The sequence below is a fragment of the Protopterus annectens genome, chromosome 4.part1 (genome assembly GCF_019279795.1).
Source record: "Protopterus annectens isolate FY-2018-M chromosome 4.part1, PAN1.0, whole genome shotgun sequence".
Classification (NCBI taxonomy): domain Eukaryota; kingdom Metazoa; phylum Chordata; order Ceratodontiformes; family Protopteridae; genus Protopterus; species Protopterus annectens.
Window position 1 is genome coordinate 385,311,170 of NC_056734.1, and position 15,772 is coordinate 385,326,941.

General features: G+C 35.7%; 1 protein-coding gene across 3 annotated transcripts in view; it reads left to right on the top strand.

Annotated features, from left to right (window-relative positions):
• Positions 1 to 15,772, top strand: part of TP63 (tumor protein p63) — a 303,943-nt gene that overhangs the window by 203,380 nt on the left and 84,791 nt on the right. For all 3 annotated transcript variants that reach the window (XM_044070206.1, XM_044070207.1, XM_044070208.1), the window contains exons 3-4: positions 7,050 to 7,236; positions 8,318 to 8,433. In XM_044070206.1, the coding sequence (XP_043926141.1) occupies positions 7,050 to 7,236; positions 8,318 to 8,433 (303 nt within the window). The remainder of the gene's footprint in view (positions 1 to 7,049; positions 7,237 to 8,317; positions 8,434 to 15,772) is intronic.

The window sequence follows — 15,772 nt, forward strand, 5'->3', positions numbered from 1 at the left end:
GCTGACTAAGTTCACTGATGACCATAAACTGGTTGTAGTAGTTTATTCAACCCATGATAATAGAATTCATTATGTAGAACCAACCCATTAACACCTAGTATTCATTATGTAGAACTATAACCCATTAACCCCTAAAATTCATTATATAGAACTAACCCATTAACACGTAGAATTCATTATATAGAACTAACACATTAACACCTAGCATTCATTATGTAAAACTAACACATTAACACCTAGAATTCATTATATAAAACTAACATATTAATACCTAGAATTCATTATATACAACTAACACCTAGAATTCATTATATAGAACTAACACATTAACACCAAGTTCACCAAAAAAGAGCTCAAATTTAAATGCTTAGAAATGCAGTATCATCGCCTTTGAAAACAACAATTTCTTACCACCTGTTGTATCAGTGACACCCCACTCTTTTGTGAGTTGGTGGTCAGGGACTAGGGAACATGGGTTGATGACTCCCTCTCCTTCTGTCACCACATAGCAACTGTTGTCAGAAAACCCATATATATTTCACATTTCTTTGCAAACTACATCTTATCTAAAACCCAAGAAGTTATTGTTCCCCTATATTTTGCCCGGATTAGACCCATTATAGAATATAATAAACTATTTAGCATGTATCTCACTAGAGACATCAAAAAATTTGAAAAAGTGCTGTGTTTCCTAGCAAGAAGGATCTCAAGCCTCAAAACTCTTATCAGAAAGTCTGAAATCACTATCCCTGTACTCCATGTCATACAAGCTTTTGAGATGAGACCTGTGGCTTGCATTCTGTGTCCATGGGAGGCCTAATTATCTGAGACCTCTTTTTTCTTCATGTAGCAGATATCCAGCCCTAAAACAAGAGATTTGAGTTTACATCAGGTAATTAACAAAACTAAATGGAGAGAGGGAGATGTTCATTGCTCAGTGCCCCACTTCTTCTGGAATCTACTCTCCTTGCATGTCAAGCAGTGTGACTCCATCTTGATCATCAACATAGTTTAGGCAAATGGATGAGTGCCCTAGAATACACTCCTTCAAAAGGCTGGTAGAGCCTGAGAGTGGTTACTGACAAAGCACACATGGTCTCTAGTCGAATAGCCTTATATTTCGTATGGTTTCCTATGATAATACATAGAAGAAATGATTCCTCTTGGTTGGAAAATGCTGACATCAGTGCAATCAGAGTTCTGTACATTTTGCTAGAGGCTGATCCATCTTTCAGAAGTTTGTAACTGTGGATAGTTCCTGATTGGTATTATTTAGAGTGGGGTATCTGTCATTTATAACATTCTGCTTCTACCAGGTGTTCGTTAACTTTTTTCAGTCACTTCCATATTCTCTATTCTCTGTCATTGTTCTAAATAACATGGTCACATGTAAATGACAATCTTTTCAACAAGCTAGATAGCAGTGCAGGAGTTGGAAAGCTGCCAAATTATTGTGCGTTTGCTGCGAGTGGAAACAGTTACTTTTTCTTCACTGTGGGTTCTGCTTTCATTAAATGGTAGAGATGTCCTTTACTGTAAAAGCTGGTTTGATTTTGAGTACGCAGCCATTTAAGTCTATATACTGCTGTAAAAGTAAAAGCAGTTGAATTTGGACACACAGCCATGGTAGTTTCATTTTCTGCTGTGAAGGCATGTGCAACTAAAATGAACACATTTTATCCGAAGGGAACATTTGAATTTAGAAATGCAGTCAGGTAATCCACATTTATTGCTTTCAGTTGACTCATTTAGTGCAGTGAAATGGCACTTCATTGTCATTTGCCTATAATATACATAAATGGACTATAGAATATTTAGATGTTAAAGTGTTTGCAGAATAGTATAGAATATGTACTATTTTATATAGAAAGCCTGTGAAGACAAATTATTTTCTTAATGCTACAAGTTGCACATGCACCATATTTAATCAAGTCTCTTGCTTATGATGAAGTGAATTCTGTATGTTCTGAAGAGGAAGATTTTCAGGAAGTAGCCATGGAACTAGTGCAACGTTTAAAGAGAAGAGGTTATGCCGGGGAGATTTTAAGTCAGGCATTAAAGAAGGTACAGGACAAAAAAATCAAGCTGACACTGGCAGACGTAGGTTAGGGAATAAAAATGTAGTGAATAGTGACCAATATTGTGTGACACATTTTGTCCCCTTTCTTGAAGGGCAATACATATTAAAAAAAAGAACTTTGGCATATAATTAAGGCATATGATATTTTGGGAGTTAAGTTAAACTGTCATTTTAAAATTTCTATAAAAATTTACTCAGTGTAGTGGAAAGATTGTACATGCCGAAATAACCCGAAAATTAATAGGAGATTGTAAAGGCTGTAGTATATTCACATATTTGGATACTGCCCCAACATACAATATCAATGGGCAGAAATGTTTTCCAGTACCGGTTATGAATTGTTATGTTAAGGCAGAGGTTTACTGCCTACACTGTCTATGCAGGATATATTGTATAAACGAAACAATTTGCCCAGTAAGGAAATGAGTCTTAGAACATGTAAGGATATAAAATGCAAGTCCCAGAAAAAATCCTGTTAACATGCACTTTCAAAACAACATTTATCAGATAGTTCCTTAAGATTTTTTGTATTGCATATTTGATAAAATTAGAATTTGTACATTCATTTTCTAGGCATTGTATTACAAAAAAGAAGCATGGCATATTTTTAGATTTATCGTCTTTCATAATGGTCTTAACAGTAAATTAATAACAGAATATTTATTGTAATTTATTACAGTCTCTTTAATGCTTGAGGAGCCTTTTGATTGGTCAATGAGATTATAAAAGAAGTAAATTAGATGCAATTGTTAGAAACATTGAAAGCAAACACTGAAGCATTAGTTCGATTTTTGTGTAAAATAAGGTAAAGATTTTTCGCTTAACTTAGGACCAAAAGTGATTTGTTGTTAGCACTTGAGTTTGGATATAGGCATGGTTTATTGCTGTGAAAGATGGAGCATTTGAATTTTGACAGGTAACCATTCACTTCTGTGAACATAAATGTTTGAATTGGGAGTTTCAGCCATAGTATTCAGTGTAGTCCAAAAGTCTGATTATTTTAATACAAGCATATAGAGTCATGATAATCGTTTAAAGCATTAGGTGCTTTTACTTTTTGGAATCTCATGAGATTTCATTATAGGCATACGATCTATAATACATACTGTATCATAGCTACTTATCTGAAAAGCACCATGGTGTATCACAGGTATTGCTCTGAATGTTGCTATTTGAATTTGGGAATGCAGCCGTAGCAGATCATACTTCTTTCCCCAGAAGTCACCATGGTAGATCTTTATTTCTGAGCTTGTAGCCAAGGTAGGTAAGAACATTTACAAGTGTGTATATGGATATGTGCATATGGATTGTTGTTTTGAATTCCAGTCCTTAAAGCAAAGGACAGAGCAGGGTTAATATGCTGCTCTTTAAAAGAGAATATGACTGGATTATCTTGTTTCATGTGTTTTTATATGATTGGACTAGTTTCATGTGTTTTTATATGATTGGACTATCTTGTTTCATGTGTTTTTGCACACCAGATTCTGTATTAACAAGGCTTCCAGAAAGGCATATTTCCAGACTCCACAAAGTATTTTTCTTAAACATCCATTTACTAATTTCACTACACATTTTTATTAGTGTCCCTGATGTGTACTAGACATCCACATCATCTCACCCACATACATGAGGCATGTAATAAAACTAATCTTTTTGACATTAAAGTTATTTCTTTTTGTTTTATGTAGTTCAAAGGAAGCATTCTTTAGTGCAGTTTATAAGAATTCTTCACATGAAAAATAATCTGATACTTTTTGCTTGAAACACTCTTTTCACATTTCAAGGAAATATTCCATATCTTTTTGTTTAAAGCACCCATCTGCATTGCCCTCTTTTCTTAGACATTTCTTGTTGTAGACGGGAATTTTCCTTTGACAAATTTTGCTCAGAAATTTCTTTATTTTTTATTTATTTCAGTGTATCTCAAATCTCTTTTGGATACTTATCCCAAATGTCTTCTAACGTGCAAGTATTTAGTTATGACATTTCCCCCTGTGTCATGAAATGACTACAGTTAGTGCCACATTTCTCCAGTCTTATGAATAATTCTCCCATTCGTCATAATCCAGACTATCTTACTAATGCTTTATTAGTCTGTCGCCATCTTTAGAAGTTGTGTATTTCCTTCTATAAGTCTTCCCCTATGATTCTCTTTTTTTATTTTCTACCAAATGTAAAAGGAAAATTATGCAACAAATTGTTTAACCATCTTTAAACCTGTACAACAGGGTTCTAACTTGACACCCTCAAGCAGCTTTCAGACCACAGCAGTTTTGGGGGGGGGGTAAAATAAGGCGCTACACTACATTCCTGCCTTAATTATTTACCTTTACCCTCCCTGCCTGTTGACCATCAGCCCTTCCCAGCCAACTGGCCCATTTCCAGGGTAAGGTGTGACTGGGAGGGGTCATTATTTAAACAGTCATAAGGATGTGGTTCATTAATTTTGCTCTTATCCCTATGGTCCCCACAGACACTTGACTTGTGGAGCTGGAGGAGGGCAGGCAATGTGAGTCACTTCCACAAGGGATGTTGTTAGCTGGCAGCTGTGCCCCTTCCCTCAAGCACAGGAAGTGGTTTCCCAACATTCATTGGGGAAATCTCACTTCCCTGTGTGTTCCCAGAACACCTGCTGCCCCCACCCCCCAGCAGCAGTAAGTGGACCCATGCACTTTCAGTCCTCTCGAGCCCTGCCTATCTCCTCCTGGTCAAACTTTGGTTGCCTGGGGAACAATAAGATCTCCTAACCCTCTGTGTCCTAGAACTAGGTAACAACATTTCTTTTTGTTTTGGGGGTTACGGCCCTTGACTGAGTGAGGTACTGCTCATGCAGCACTCATGGTTATCTAAGTGTGAATCTCCTACTGTGTAGTGTACTCTAACAGGAGTAAGTCTCGTTCCCCAGATACTTTGAAATGTGGCACAGTTGACTGCATTTCCATTTTCATTGGTAATAAACATATACTCACCTTTTTTTCAGTCATACTGTATGGTTTCTTTCTTTTTGGTGCCCTTTCCCAGTTTGCCTGACTCATGCATTTCATAATGCAGAATATTCCTAATCCTTTAAAACGTTTTTGTATACAACATTTGAGCTGTTCTTCTGAAAACAATATTCATTGCTTCTTTTGTACTTCTAAACTGACCACTTCCAAAGCCCTTTCATCCCTCTCTTGCTTTTAAAAAATAAATGCAAGTCATCCACATTGGCACTTATTTCCCATTACTTTGTAGTTATTTGTCTGTTTTGTGGTACAGTGCTATGTGCCTTAACCTACTTGACTACCCTGTTAACAAATCCCAAAAAGAACAAAAGTTAAGGGAATCTTTATCTGGTACCTTTCTTCTTGCTTTTTCATATGCACCGTTGAACCACTCACAAGTTTTTACCCCCATTCATTGTCCCTTTAATATGCAGCTGAAGCTTTTGCAGTCAATATTTTCATTTACTTTAACAACATCCAGGGTAGTTATCACTTTGTCTTCACTTTGTTCTTTTATCATACTAATTTGCTTCTGATTGTTTGTACTTTCCTCCATCTGTCCTTATTTATTCCAAAATCTCAATAGTCTTCATCTTTTCAACACTTAACAAAAACGTTGGCCAGAACTTCATACTGTAATTGTGACTGTCCGTGATTTACCAGCTTTTTTCTGGTTTCTTTAGACCACAAAGTGGTATCATTGCCTTATAGACCCCCCTGCCCCTCTCTCCATACTATTTGCTGAACACCTCAGTATCATTCTTCACCTGCCAATATTCCAAACTTTGATAAAGTCTATAATCTAACCCATTCTTGACATACTGATTGTTTCTTTGGTGTTATATATTTTATTTCTGCATGGAATTGTGAATGTTCTTTAAATATATTTATTTCAATTTAAAAACTCCAATAAATGCTACAAACCAATGGGTTTCAAAGTTAAAATTTTATTAACATCTTATTTGTATCTTTCAAATGATGTGTTAAGAAATTCCAATTTTTAATCCCTGTGCCACATCTGTCTAAAATTTACTTACATAGTTTGGAGAAATGTTTGTATGCTATTATCACCATTACCGTTAATAATAAAACATTCTATTGAATGGGAATTATTGTTCCTTTTCTCTTAGATCAACAGCACTGTTATATATTCTGTTTTTAATTAGACTACATCAGCCCTTCCCAGCCAATTCATATATATATATATATATATATACATACATACACACACGCACATATTGTACAGTGTTTATGTATGTATGTACATGTATGTTAATGCTGTTAAAATGATTAGAAGAGAAGAGCAGGAGTTGAAAAGAAGCAATGAAAGCGTGCATAATAATGTGGGTGTTGAGGGATGGCACGTTTTATCGCGTAGAATTTTACCCTCTCTTATGTACTACTGAGTTTCTACCACACTGACATAATGCTGGCTAATGGTTTGTGTTTCACAGCAGATGTCCATTGATTGATTAGCATTTTTTCAAAGAGCACCTTATAACTAAAGAATCACACTTCTAATTGCTAATAATAAATCCAATATGACCTTAGCATAAAAACACTTTAATAATGCTTTCATCTACCAGACTTCATCAGAATTACTGTTGCTAATTAATTAATTGTTTTTATTGGTTGAATTTTGTTTAAATAAGAATGGAGTTTTTTGATTCAGTAATTCTGATAAAGTCTGATTGATGAAAGTATTATTAAAAAGTGTTTTACGCTAAGGTTGTGTTGGATTTATTATTAGCTTTCCAGAGTTTCTCACAGTGCAATTTTGTGATGGTTTTTTTCTTGTTGGTATTTGTTCACCTTTGGAAGCTTGTGTATTTTTGTGGATCTATCTAATTGCTCCTTGACTTCAGTTCTTTGTCAAACTGACATTCCATATTTTTCCTGTCTCTTAACCTTGTAATGATGAACTACACCATGCATAAAGACAGCCGTTGTGTTTTAACATTTTTACTTCTGTTTCTGTTTTCTAGTATTCCACGGAACTAAAGAAGCTTTATTGCCAAATTGCAAAGACGTGTCCCATACAAATTAAAGTAATGACTCCGCCTCCCCAAGGTGCGGTGATCCGAGCCATGCCAGTATATAAGAAAGCTGAACATGTCACTGAAGTTGTTAAAAGGTGTCCAAATCATGAGCTTAGTCGAGAATTCAATGAGGGTAAGTCTCTAGTCCTATTTCTCTAATGTGGATTGTCAGCAAAGACTATAGATGATCAGCATACTGAGCCATTCTTCTTTGCAAATCTGAGTATATGCCATCCCAACAAGTACTAAGCATGCTTTACAGTTTTTCTTTTGCTGTGATTTTTAATATACTGAGACATTCATTTTCACAAATCCATTTGAATGTACACATTTATTTATTGTGTGTGTCTGTTATATAATACACACACACACACATTTATATATATATATATATATATATATATATATATACACACACACACACACACACACACACACGCATATTTATATATATATATATATATATATATATATATATATGTGTGTGTGTGTGTGTGTGTGTGTGTGTGTATCTACTTCACAAGCTAGAAGTTTCAAAACTTCAAACTGCAAATGATCGAGATCATAAGGTCGAAGTTTTGAAAGCTCAAAATTGTAGTAAAAATAAAAAGAAAAAAATTTGTTTACATTTTTGCAGAGGGCAAATATATCAACTCCGAGATCACACTACAGTGAGGAAAACAGTAAATTTCCTGTTCCGGACTGTACATCGATCTCCATTCAAAACGTTTGAAGTTTCAAAACTTTGATCTTATGGTCTTGTCCATTTGCAGTTCGACATTTTGAAACTTCGAGCTTGAGAAGGGAATCCTTATATACATAAATATATATATGTATGCACATATGCATATATAGAGCGAGAACAAGATAGATATAAATATCTATGTGATGTGTATGTGTTTTTATATATATATATATATATATGTGTGTGTGTGTGTGTGTGTGTATAAAATATACAAACACACATTCTTGTGTAAATTAGGGCTGGGCCATATAGTTCAACCTTGTCGAAAAGAGTGATATACTAGGTCATCAGGGTTCAGTAAACATCAAAGTCTGTTAACAAAAGCAAAGCAGAAGGGTCAGACAGGTATGTTTTTAATAGCAGCCCAGTCAGTTCATTTTGTGCTTTTAGATGTAAGTTTATATTTGTATGGAGTGTTTGTGACGTGTCTGTGAAACGTGTATTAATGATGTCCTTTCTGTTATTTCAGGTCAAATAGCACCACCAAGTCACCTTATCAGAGTGGAAGGAAACAATCATGCACAGTATGTTGAAGACCCCATCACTGGACGGCAGAGTGTTTTAGTACCTTATGAACCACCACAGGTAGTACTCAACGTTGTTTAAGGGGAGAGGGGTAGAAAGAGTTTCAAATACCATTCAAATGCTGTCATTCTTTGTAATCACACGATCCTGATGATCTCCTTTTCTGCATGCTGAGAAAGCTGGCAAAAAACATGCCAGTGATCAGACTTTTTTTTTAACATGTCAAGAGTGAAGAGGTACCATAACTACCGACTATTGAACGTTATGGAACCCCTGTTCAAGGGGAGTCAGGTAATTGCAGGCTGTCAATTTAATATGCTCTTCTTAGATGATGATTGTCAGAATTTACAAGGGACAACAAATTAGAGGCTGACACTTTCATTATTTCAGCCTGATGTAGTATTTATTTTTAACCGGGGGGGGGGGGTACTACAATGTAGTCTGCTGCATTTCAGCAAGCCCAAAATTTGGAGCCTGACAGGAAACAGGGCAGATAGAGTAGATGCCAGGGACTGCTGTGATGGTGGCCAGGATAAGATATAGTGGACTGAGAACTGTTAGGTGGTAGGGTGTAGAGGGTGATTGCCAAGTTTTTTGTTTAACTTGACAAAATGGAATGTCACAGTGCTTAGACATAAGACTGGGGATGTTTTCTTTTACTTCTGAAATCTTTGATAGTTCAAGGATCATAACAGATACTTATTCAAAGGTAATTAATGGACTATTAAAGGGCAGAAGTATTGCCTGGAGTCATTGTATGAATTTGGGACCACACAAATAGCATGTGCTGTGTGCTCCAGTTGTGTACCTCGTTAGTCATAAACTGCCAAAACAATGAGAAAACGTAAGGTCAAGATACATGGACATGTGGGGGAGGGTTAAAAGGCCTCCCTTTGAGTGGAATGGCGTATGTGAATGAGGTGCATAATTGTGACATTGCTATTAGAATTCTGTCTTATTTTCTGTGTAGCAAAAAGGAGGCAGGGGTGTAATTAATTTTTTGTTAAGGAATAAGACCATGAGTATTTTGAAATATGGCAGCTTGGAGCCAAAAGAGTTAATTGTGGAAGTGAATTGGTCTAGATTGTTGCATTAGACTGAACATTATATAGCTGTGTTTAATTAATGTTTTCAGTTTTAAACTTAAAGCAATAATTGTCATTAAGAAAGTGTTTATACTATGTGGATGTGTGTTTTGAGGTTCTGAGAAGAAGATGTCAAACTTGCTGTACTAAAACAGTGCTGAATATACCTCTTGTGTTTATTTAATTTTTTTTTACAGTGATTTAAGATTGTGTATTTAGTCTGCGTGGGCTTCAGTGAGGCCCATAATTTGGAACCATGCAGGAGGTTAATGGGCAGTCAGAATTGATGCCAGTAGTTGTAGTTAATGTAGCTGAGGTAAGAAAAAGTGAACCAAGAAGTGTTTGGGTGATGGCAAGTTTTTTCTTTTTTTTTTTTTCCTTTTACTTCTATGTTGGGATGTGTCAATGTCTCAGTACTTAAACTTAAAACTGGTACCTGAGAATCCACACAAACTGCACCCGAACTAACACAAAGGTTACCGACTTGGCTGGAACACAGTAATGAAGGCACCCGCAATCCTCAGAAAGTTGTTTTAATAAATTCCACAACGATGATACACGACAGCAAGAAGAATAAAAAGCTTTTCAAAATAGATCACAGAATACACATGTAACACCCTCCGATGTTAAGCGCTTTCATTTGCTATAAGCAAACTTCATCAGAACACATTCAGTGTTACACATAATTGTATTTGAATACATTTTGGCGCCAATCTGGATGATCAACTTAAAGGAACATTACATGCAATTAATGACCATGATAAAAATACTAAAATAAAATAATAACAACTCTGAGCATATATACATATATCCAAAACTATTGTATCCAAGTATAAAACTACAGTAAAACATGTGCAATAATTAAATTCCACATCTTACAATAAAGAATAAGAAAGTACTGATACAATATCATGATGATAAATCACCACTACTGTGTGCAAATATGAAAATGACTGAGAGACTAGTCCTAAACTTCTATCCTCTGTCTGTAGTGGATGGCAGCTGATAATTTACTATCAACCAGTGAAATATAGTTGACTAACTATAAGACAAACAATAATGAATGTACATGGTTACTACTATTATGTCAAGGGTAAGATGAATAAGTATTTACAATTTTAAAAACGGTTTGATACTAATGAAATCATTTAATCCTGGGGTTCTTGTGGCATCAACCAACATCTGCCATTTGCTCTCCCTGCATGATAGCTTGTTTTTCCAGTCACCCCCTAAAGGATTAATGATTTCTTGATCAATGATAGTAAATGTAAATATATGTTGGTCATTAGTGTCCTTGATATGTCTATATAAAGCATTCTTTATGTCTTTATTTTTAATTTTATAATAATGTTCATAGATACGTTTCTTCAATTGCCTCTCCGTCTTTCCTATATAGAAAGCGGGGCAGATGTTACATTTGGCTAAATATACCACTTGTTTTGTATAACAGAAACCTCCTATGCTCTTAATTTTAGTATGATTGATATCTTCCAAAATAATGTGGGCTGAGGTATTGATGTATCTACATTGTTTACATTGTCCACACTTCTTGGTATGTGTGAGTCTGTCATTAATAATATTTATATTGTTGCCTGCTCTTTCCAACAATTTTTTGATATTTGGGGCTGTCCTATAAACAACGATGGGATGTGAGCCCAACTTGTTTCTACATTCATCTGTAGCCATTAAAAAGTCCCAATATCTGGTCAATGTTTCCTTGATGTAGTGAACAAAGGGTGTATAGGTTAGCACACAAACTCTACCTCCCTTGAATATATTAACTGTGTATGTTTTATTTGTACTTTCATATTTTCCTAACAAGGGGATGTATTTGATGTTCCATTGTGAGCTAACGTAATTGATAGTGTCATCCAATAATACCTTAGGATAACCTCTCTTTAAAAATAAGTGGAAAATAAATTTCATTTCTTTCTCCATCTCTTCTTTCTCCGATGACATCCTTGCTCCCCTAATACATTGACCTTTTACAATGTTTTTAAATATATGTCTGGGATGATTGCTCGAATAGAATACATAATCGTTGGAAAATGTCGTTTTTCTATGAACTTTGGATGCATATCCTTCTGTAGTTTTGTAGATATAGGTGTCAAGGTATGATATACCACTATCATTGACGTTATAGGTAAATTTTAAAAAATCTGTGGTGTTATTAATATACTCTATAAATCTTTCTACCTCATCCCTGTCACCATTCCACAAAACAAAGATGTCATCCAAAAATCTTACATAAAACTTTATATTGTCTTTAAAAGAGCTATTGAATACATACTTGGACTCCCAGTCTAACATGACTAAGTTTGCAAAAATGGGTGCACAGGATGCACCCATTGCAACACCTGTGTTTTGTCTAAATATTTCACCCTCGAAATATATGTAGTTATAATCTAATACTAGGGACATCATATCAAGTATTAATACAATTTTCTCCCAGCTTAAATTAGAGTATGTCCTCAAACTATTACAGAAAGAATCTAAGCCTTTTTCATTCGGAATACAAGAAAAAAGATCACAAACGTCTATAGTCACAAATATATACTCAGATATACCTTGACACCTATATCTACAAAACTACAGAAGGATATGCATCCAAAGTTCATAGAAAAACGACATTTTCCAACGATTATGTATTCTATTCGAGCAATCATCCCAGACATATATTTAAAAACATTGTAAAAGGTCAATGTATTAGGGGAGCAAGGATGTCATCGGAGAAAGAAGAGATGGAGAAAGAAATGAAATTTATTTTCCACTTATTTTTAAAGAGAGGTTATCCTAAGGTATTATTGGATGACACTATCAATTACGTTAGCTCACAATGGAACATCAAATACATCCCCTTGTTAGGAAAATATGAAAGTACAAATAAAACATACACAGTTAATATATTCAAGGGAGGTAGAGTTTGTGTGCTAACCTATACACCCTTTGTTCACTACATCAAGGAAACATTGACCAGATATTGGGACTTTTTAATGGCTACAGATGAATGTAGAAACAAGTTGGGCTCACATCCCATCGTTGTTTATAGGACAGCCCCAAATATCAAAAAATTGTTGGAAAGAGCAGGCAACAATATAAATATTATTAATGACAGACTCACACATACCAAGAAGTGTGGACAATGTAAACAATGTAGATACATCAATACCTCAGCCCACATTATTTTGGAAGATATCAATCATACTAAAATTAAGAGCATAGGAGGTTTCTGTTATACAAAACAAGTGGTATATTTAGCCAAATGTAACATCTGCCCCGCTTTCTATATAGGAAAGACGGAGAGGCAATTGAAGAAACGTATCTATGAACATTATTATAAAATTAAAAATAAAGACATAAAGAATGCTTTATATAGACATATCAAGGACACTAATGACCAACATATATTTACATTTACTATCATTGATCAAGAAATCATTAATCCTTTAGGGGGTGACTGGAAAAACAAGCTATCATGCAGGGAGAGCAAATGGCAGATGTTGGTTGATGCCACAAGAACCCCAGGATTAAATGATTTCATTAGTATCAAACCGTTTTTAAAATTGTAAATACTTATTCATCTTACCCTTGACATAATAGTAGTAACCATGTACATTCATTATTGTTTGTCTTATAGTTAGTCAACTATATTTCACTGGTTGATAGTAAATTATCAGCTGCCATCCACTACAGACAGAGGATAGAAGTTTAGGACTAGTCTCTCAGTCATTTTCATATTTGCACACAGTAGTGGTGATTTATCATCATGATATTGTATCAGTACTTTCTTATTCTTTATTGTAAGATGTGGAATTTAATTATTGCACATGTTTTACTGTAGTTTTATACTTGGATACAATAGTTTTGGATATATGTATATATGCTCAGAGTTGTTATTATTTTATTTTAGTATTCTTATCATGGTCATTAATTGCATGTAATGTTCCTTTAAGTTGATCATCCAGATTGGCGCCAAAATGTATTCAAATACAATTATGTGTAACACTGAATGTGTTCTGATGAAGTTTGCTTATAGCAAATGAAAGCGCTTAACATCGGAGGGTGTTACATGTGTATTCTGTGATCTATTTTGAAAAGCTTTTTATTCTTCTTGCTGTCGTGTATCATCGTTGTGGAATTTATTAAAACAACTTTCTGAGGATTGCGGGTGCCTTCATTACTGTGTTCCAGCCAAGTCGGTAACCTTTGTGTTAAAACTGGTACCTGTTTACTTTTATTTTGATTACTTCAGTAGCTCAAGACTCAGGATAAATTGTGTGCAGTTGACACTAAGATTAGGGATAGCATAGATGAAGTAGCAGCTTTTAGGGTCATTTACATAAACTTCCATCCTGCGCACAGGGAAATCTCACATGGGATGTAATTGCAACACTCATAGCCGGCCTTAGGCATAGGCCAACTAGGTGGCCGCCTAGGGAGCTGCTCCAGCAGGGGTGCTTTTTCAGTGTTTATTTGGTGTAAGTATACCAGGATGGGGGCACCAGGTGGTGTGGTGGGGGGGGGCGCCGTGGAGCCCTTTTGCCTAGGGAACCAGTTGACCTAAGGCCGCTCCTGGTAATACTGCTGAGATGATTCTGGTTAAATGCAATTAATCATCATTGTTGTAGGACAGTACTCTGTCAGGAGGAAAGTATAAATCATTTTTATTACCCAGTCTGGGGTGGGGGACAAGGCGATACAAAAATGTGAACCCCAGTAAGAGCAGGTGTTTGCCAAAGCAAGTACAAAACTTGATTTTTTTTCCGTCAGTTTTGAAATCCAGAGACTTGAAATTCATTCTCATTTCAAAGAATATTAGTCTGCCCCCCCCCCCCCAAAAAAGTCCAGTTTGATTAAAAAAAAGTCATAAAAGTCAGCTAAGATGGCTGAGGGTACAAGGATGAGAATGTTTTGAGGTAATCGCAGCTGCTCAATATGCATAGGGTGAAGTCCAAGGAAGTCATAGTGTCACTTTATTTGGCATTTGTTATAGCCTTCTTTAAGTATGAAGTTCCTTTCAGCATATACCTGACCAAACATATGCAACAGTTGGAACTCCCACAGAGGTTCTTTACCAGGGTAATCCAGGGTATAAACACATCATCCTGTATGGTTCACCTCAAAGCCCTATATACTCTGTCTCCTACAGGTTAATGAGAGGTGATCTGTGTGTGGCATACAAGGCATCCTCGAACCCAGCTCTGATGAACCTTTTGCACATCTACAAAATGGAAACCATCAAAACCACTAGATCTCAGTGTTTAAATGTTGTTTGTGACATAATTGTTGTTGTTGTGTCTTTTGGCTTTTAGGGGTTAGGGGTCGCCACAGCAGTCTGCTAATGATTGGTAGTTGATTTTTACATGCCGAGTTACTAGCCCTGACGCACAACCTTCAACGAAGGTACGCCCATTCACACATGTCTCCATGCAGAAGACACTCTAGCTGAGAATCGAACTGGACAGTGTCTTACTGTGAGGCGACAACGCTACCGCAGCACCACCACCACCGCGGGATCCATTTGTGACATAATAGTAGTGAAATAAATTGCTGTAGTTTATGAAAGCAGAGACATTACTTCATGTGGAAAGGTGTGAGCCTGTGGAAATTCCCCTCCCTTTCTGAGTAGTAGATTGTACTTGTGAGGCAACAGTGTCATGGGAGAGGTAAACACGGAGTGACTAAAGGTTTGGAGGGAGAATCAATTCTTATCAGACTAGCTGCAGCCTTTGTTTGGATTAAATTTGACATGCAATATTTTCCACTGAAACAGATCATATATTTCTGGATAATATTGTTGAGGCCAGTTTGTATTAAAAGGGATATATTATTATATGTCCGACATCACTTCTATCAGCTGTTACAAAACTGAAAATATCTAATCAACTGCACATGTAGTCAAGTACTCTGACAACCGTATAATAAATATTTGACATAGGTGCAAGTACTAAGGATATGCATTGCTGGCAACTAAACCACAAATGAAAAGTAGACCTGTCTATATTACTGAATGAAAATGTACAGTACATATACTTTTTGGAGAGGCACACAGAAAAAAAACCCCAGACCAGTTCACTAAAACCTGCATCGTATTTATATGGGGCTGGTGTACCCCCAGACCTCTTTACTTTAATATTTTAACTCCATGCTTGCACGACTGTAACTACAGTGCAGATTTCTGTGCAATTCACTCTAGGTGATTAAAGATAGTTAACAACTTCATAAGTCAACTAACATCACAGTCAACTAAAATAACTATATTTCATAGTGAATTAACTGCTTAGTCAACCAGTCAAAATGCTACCATTAAAACA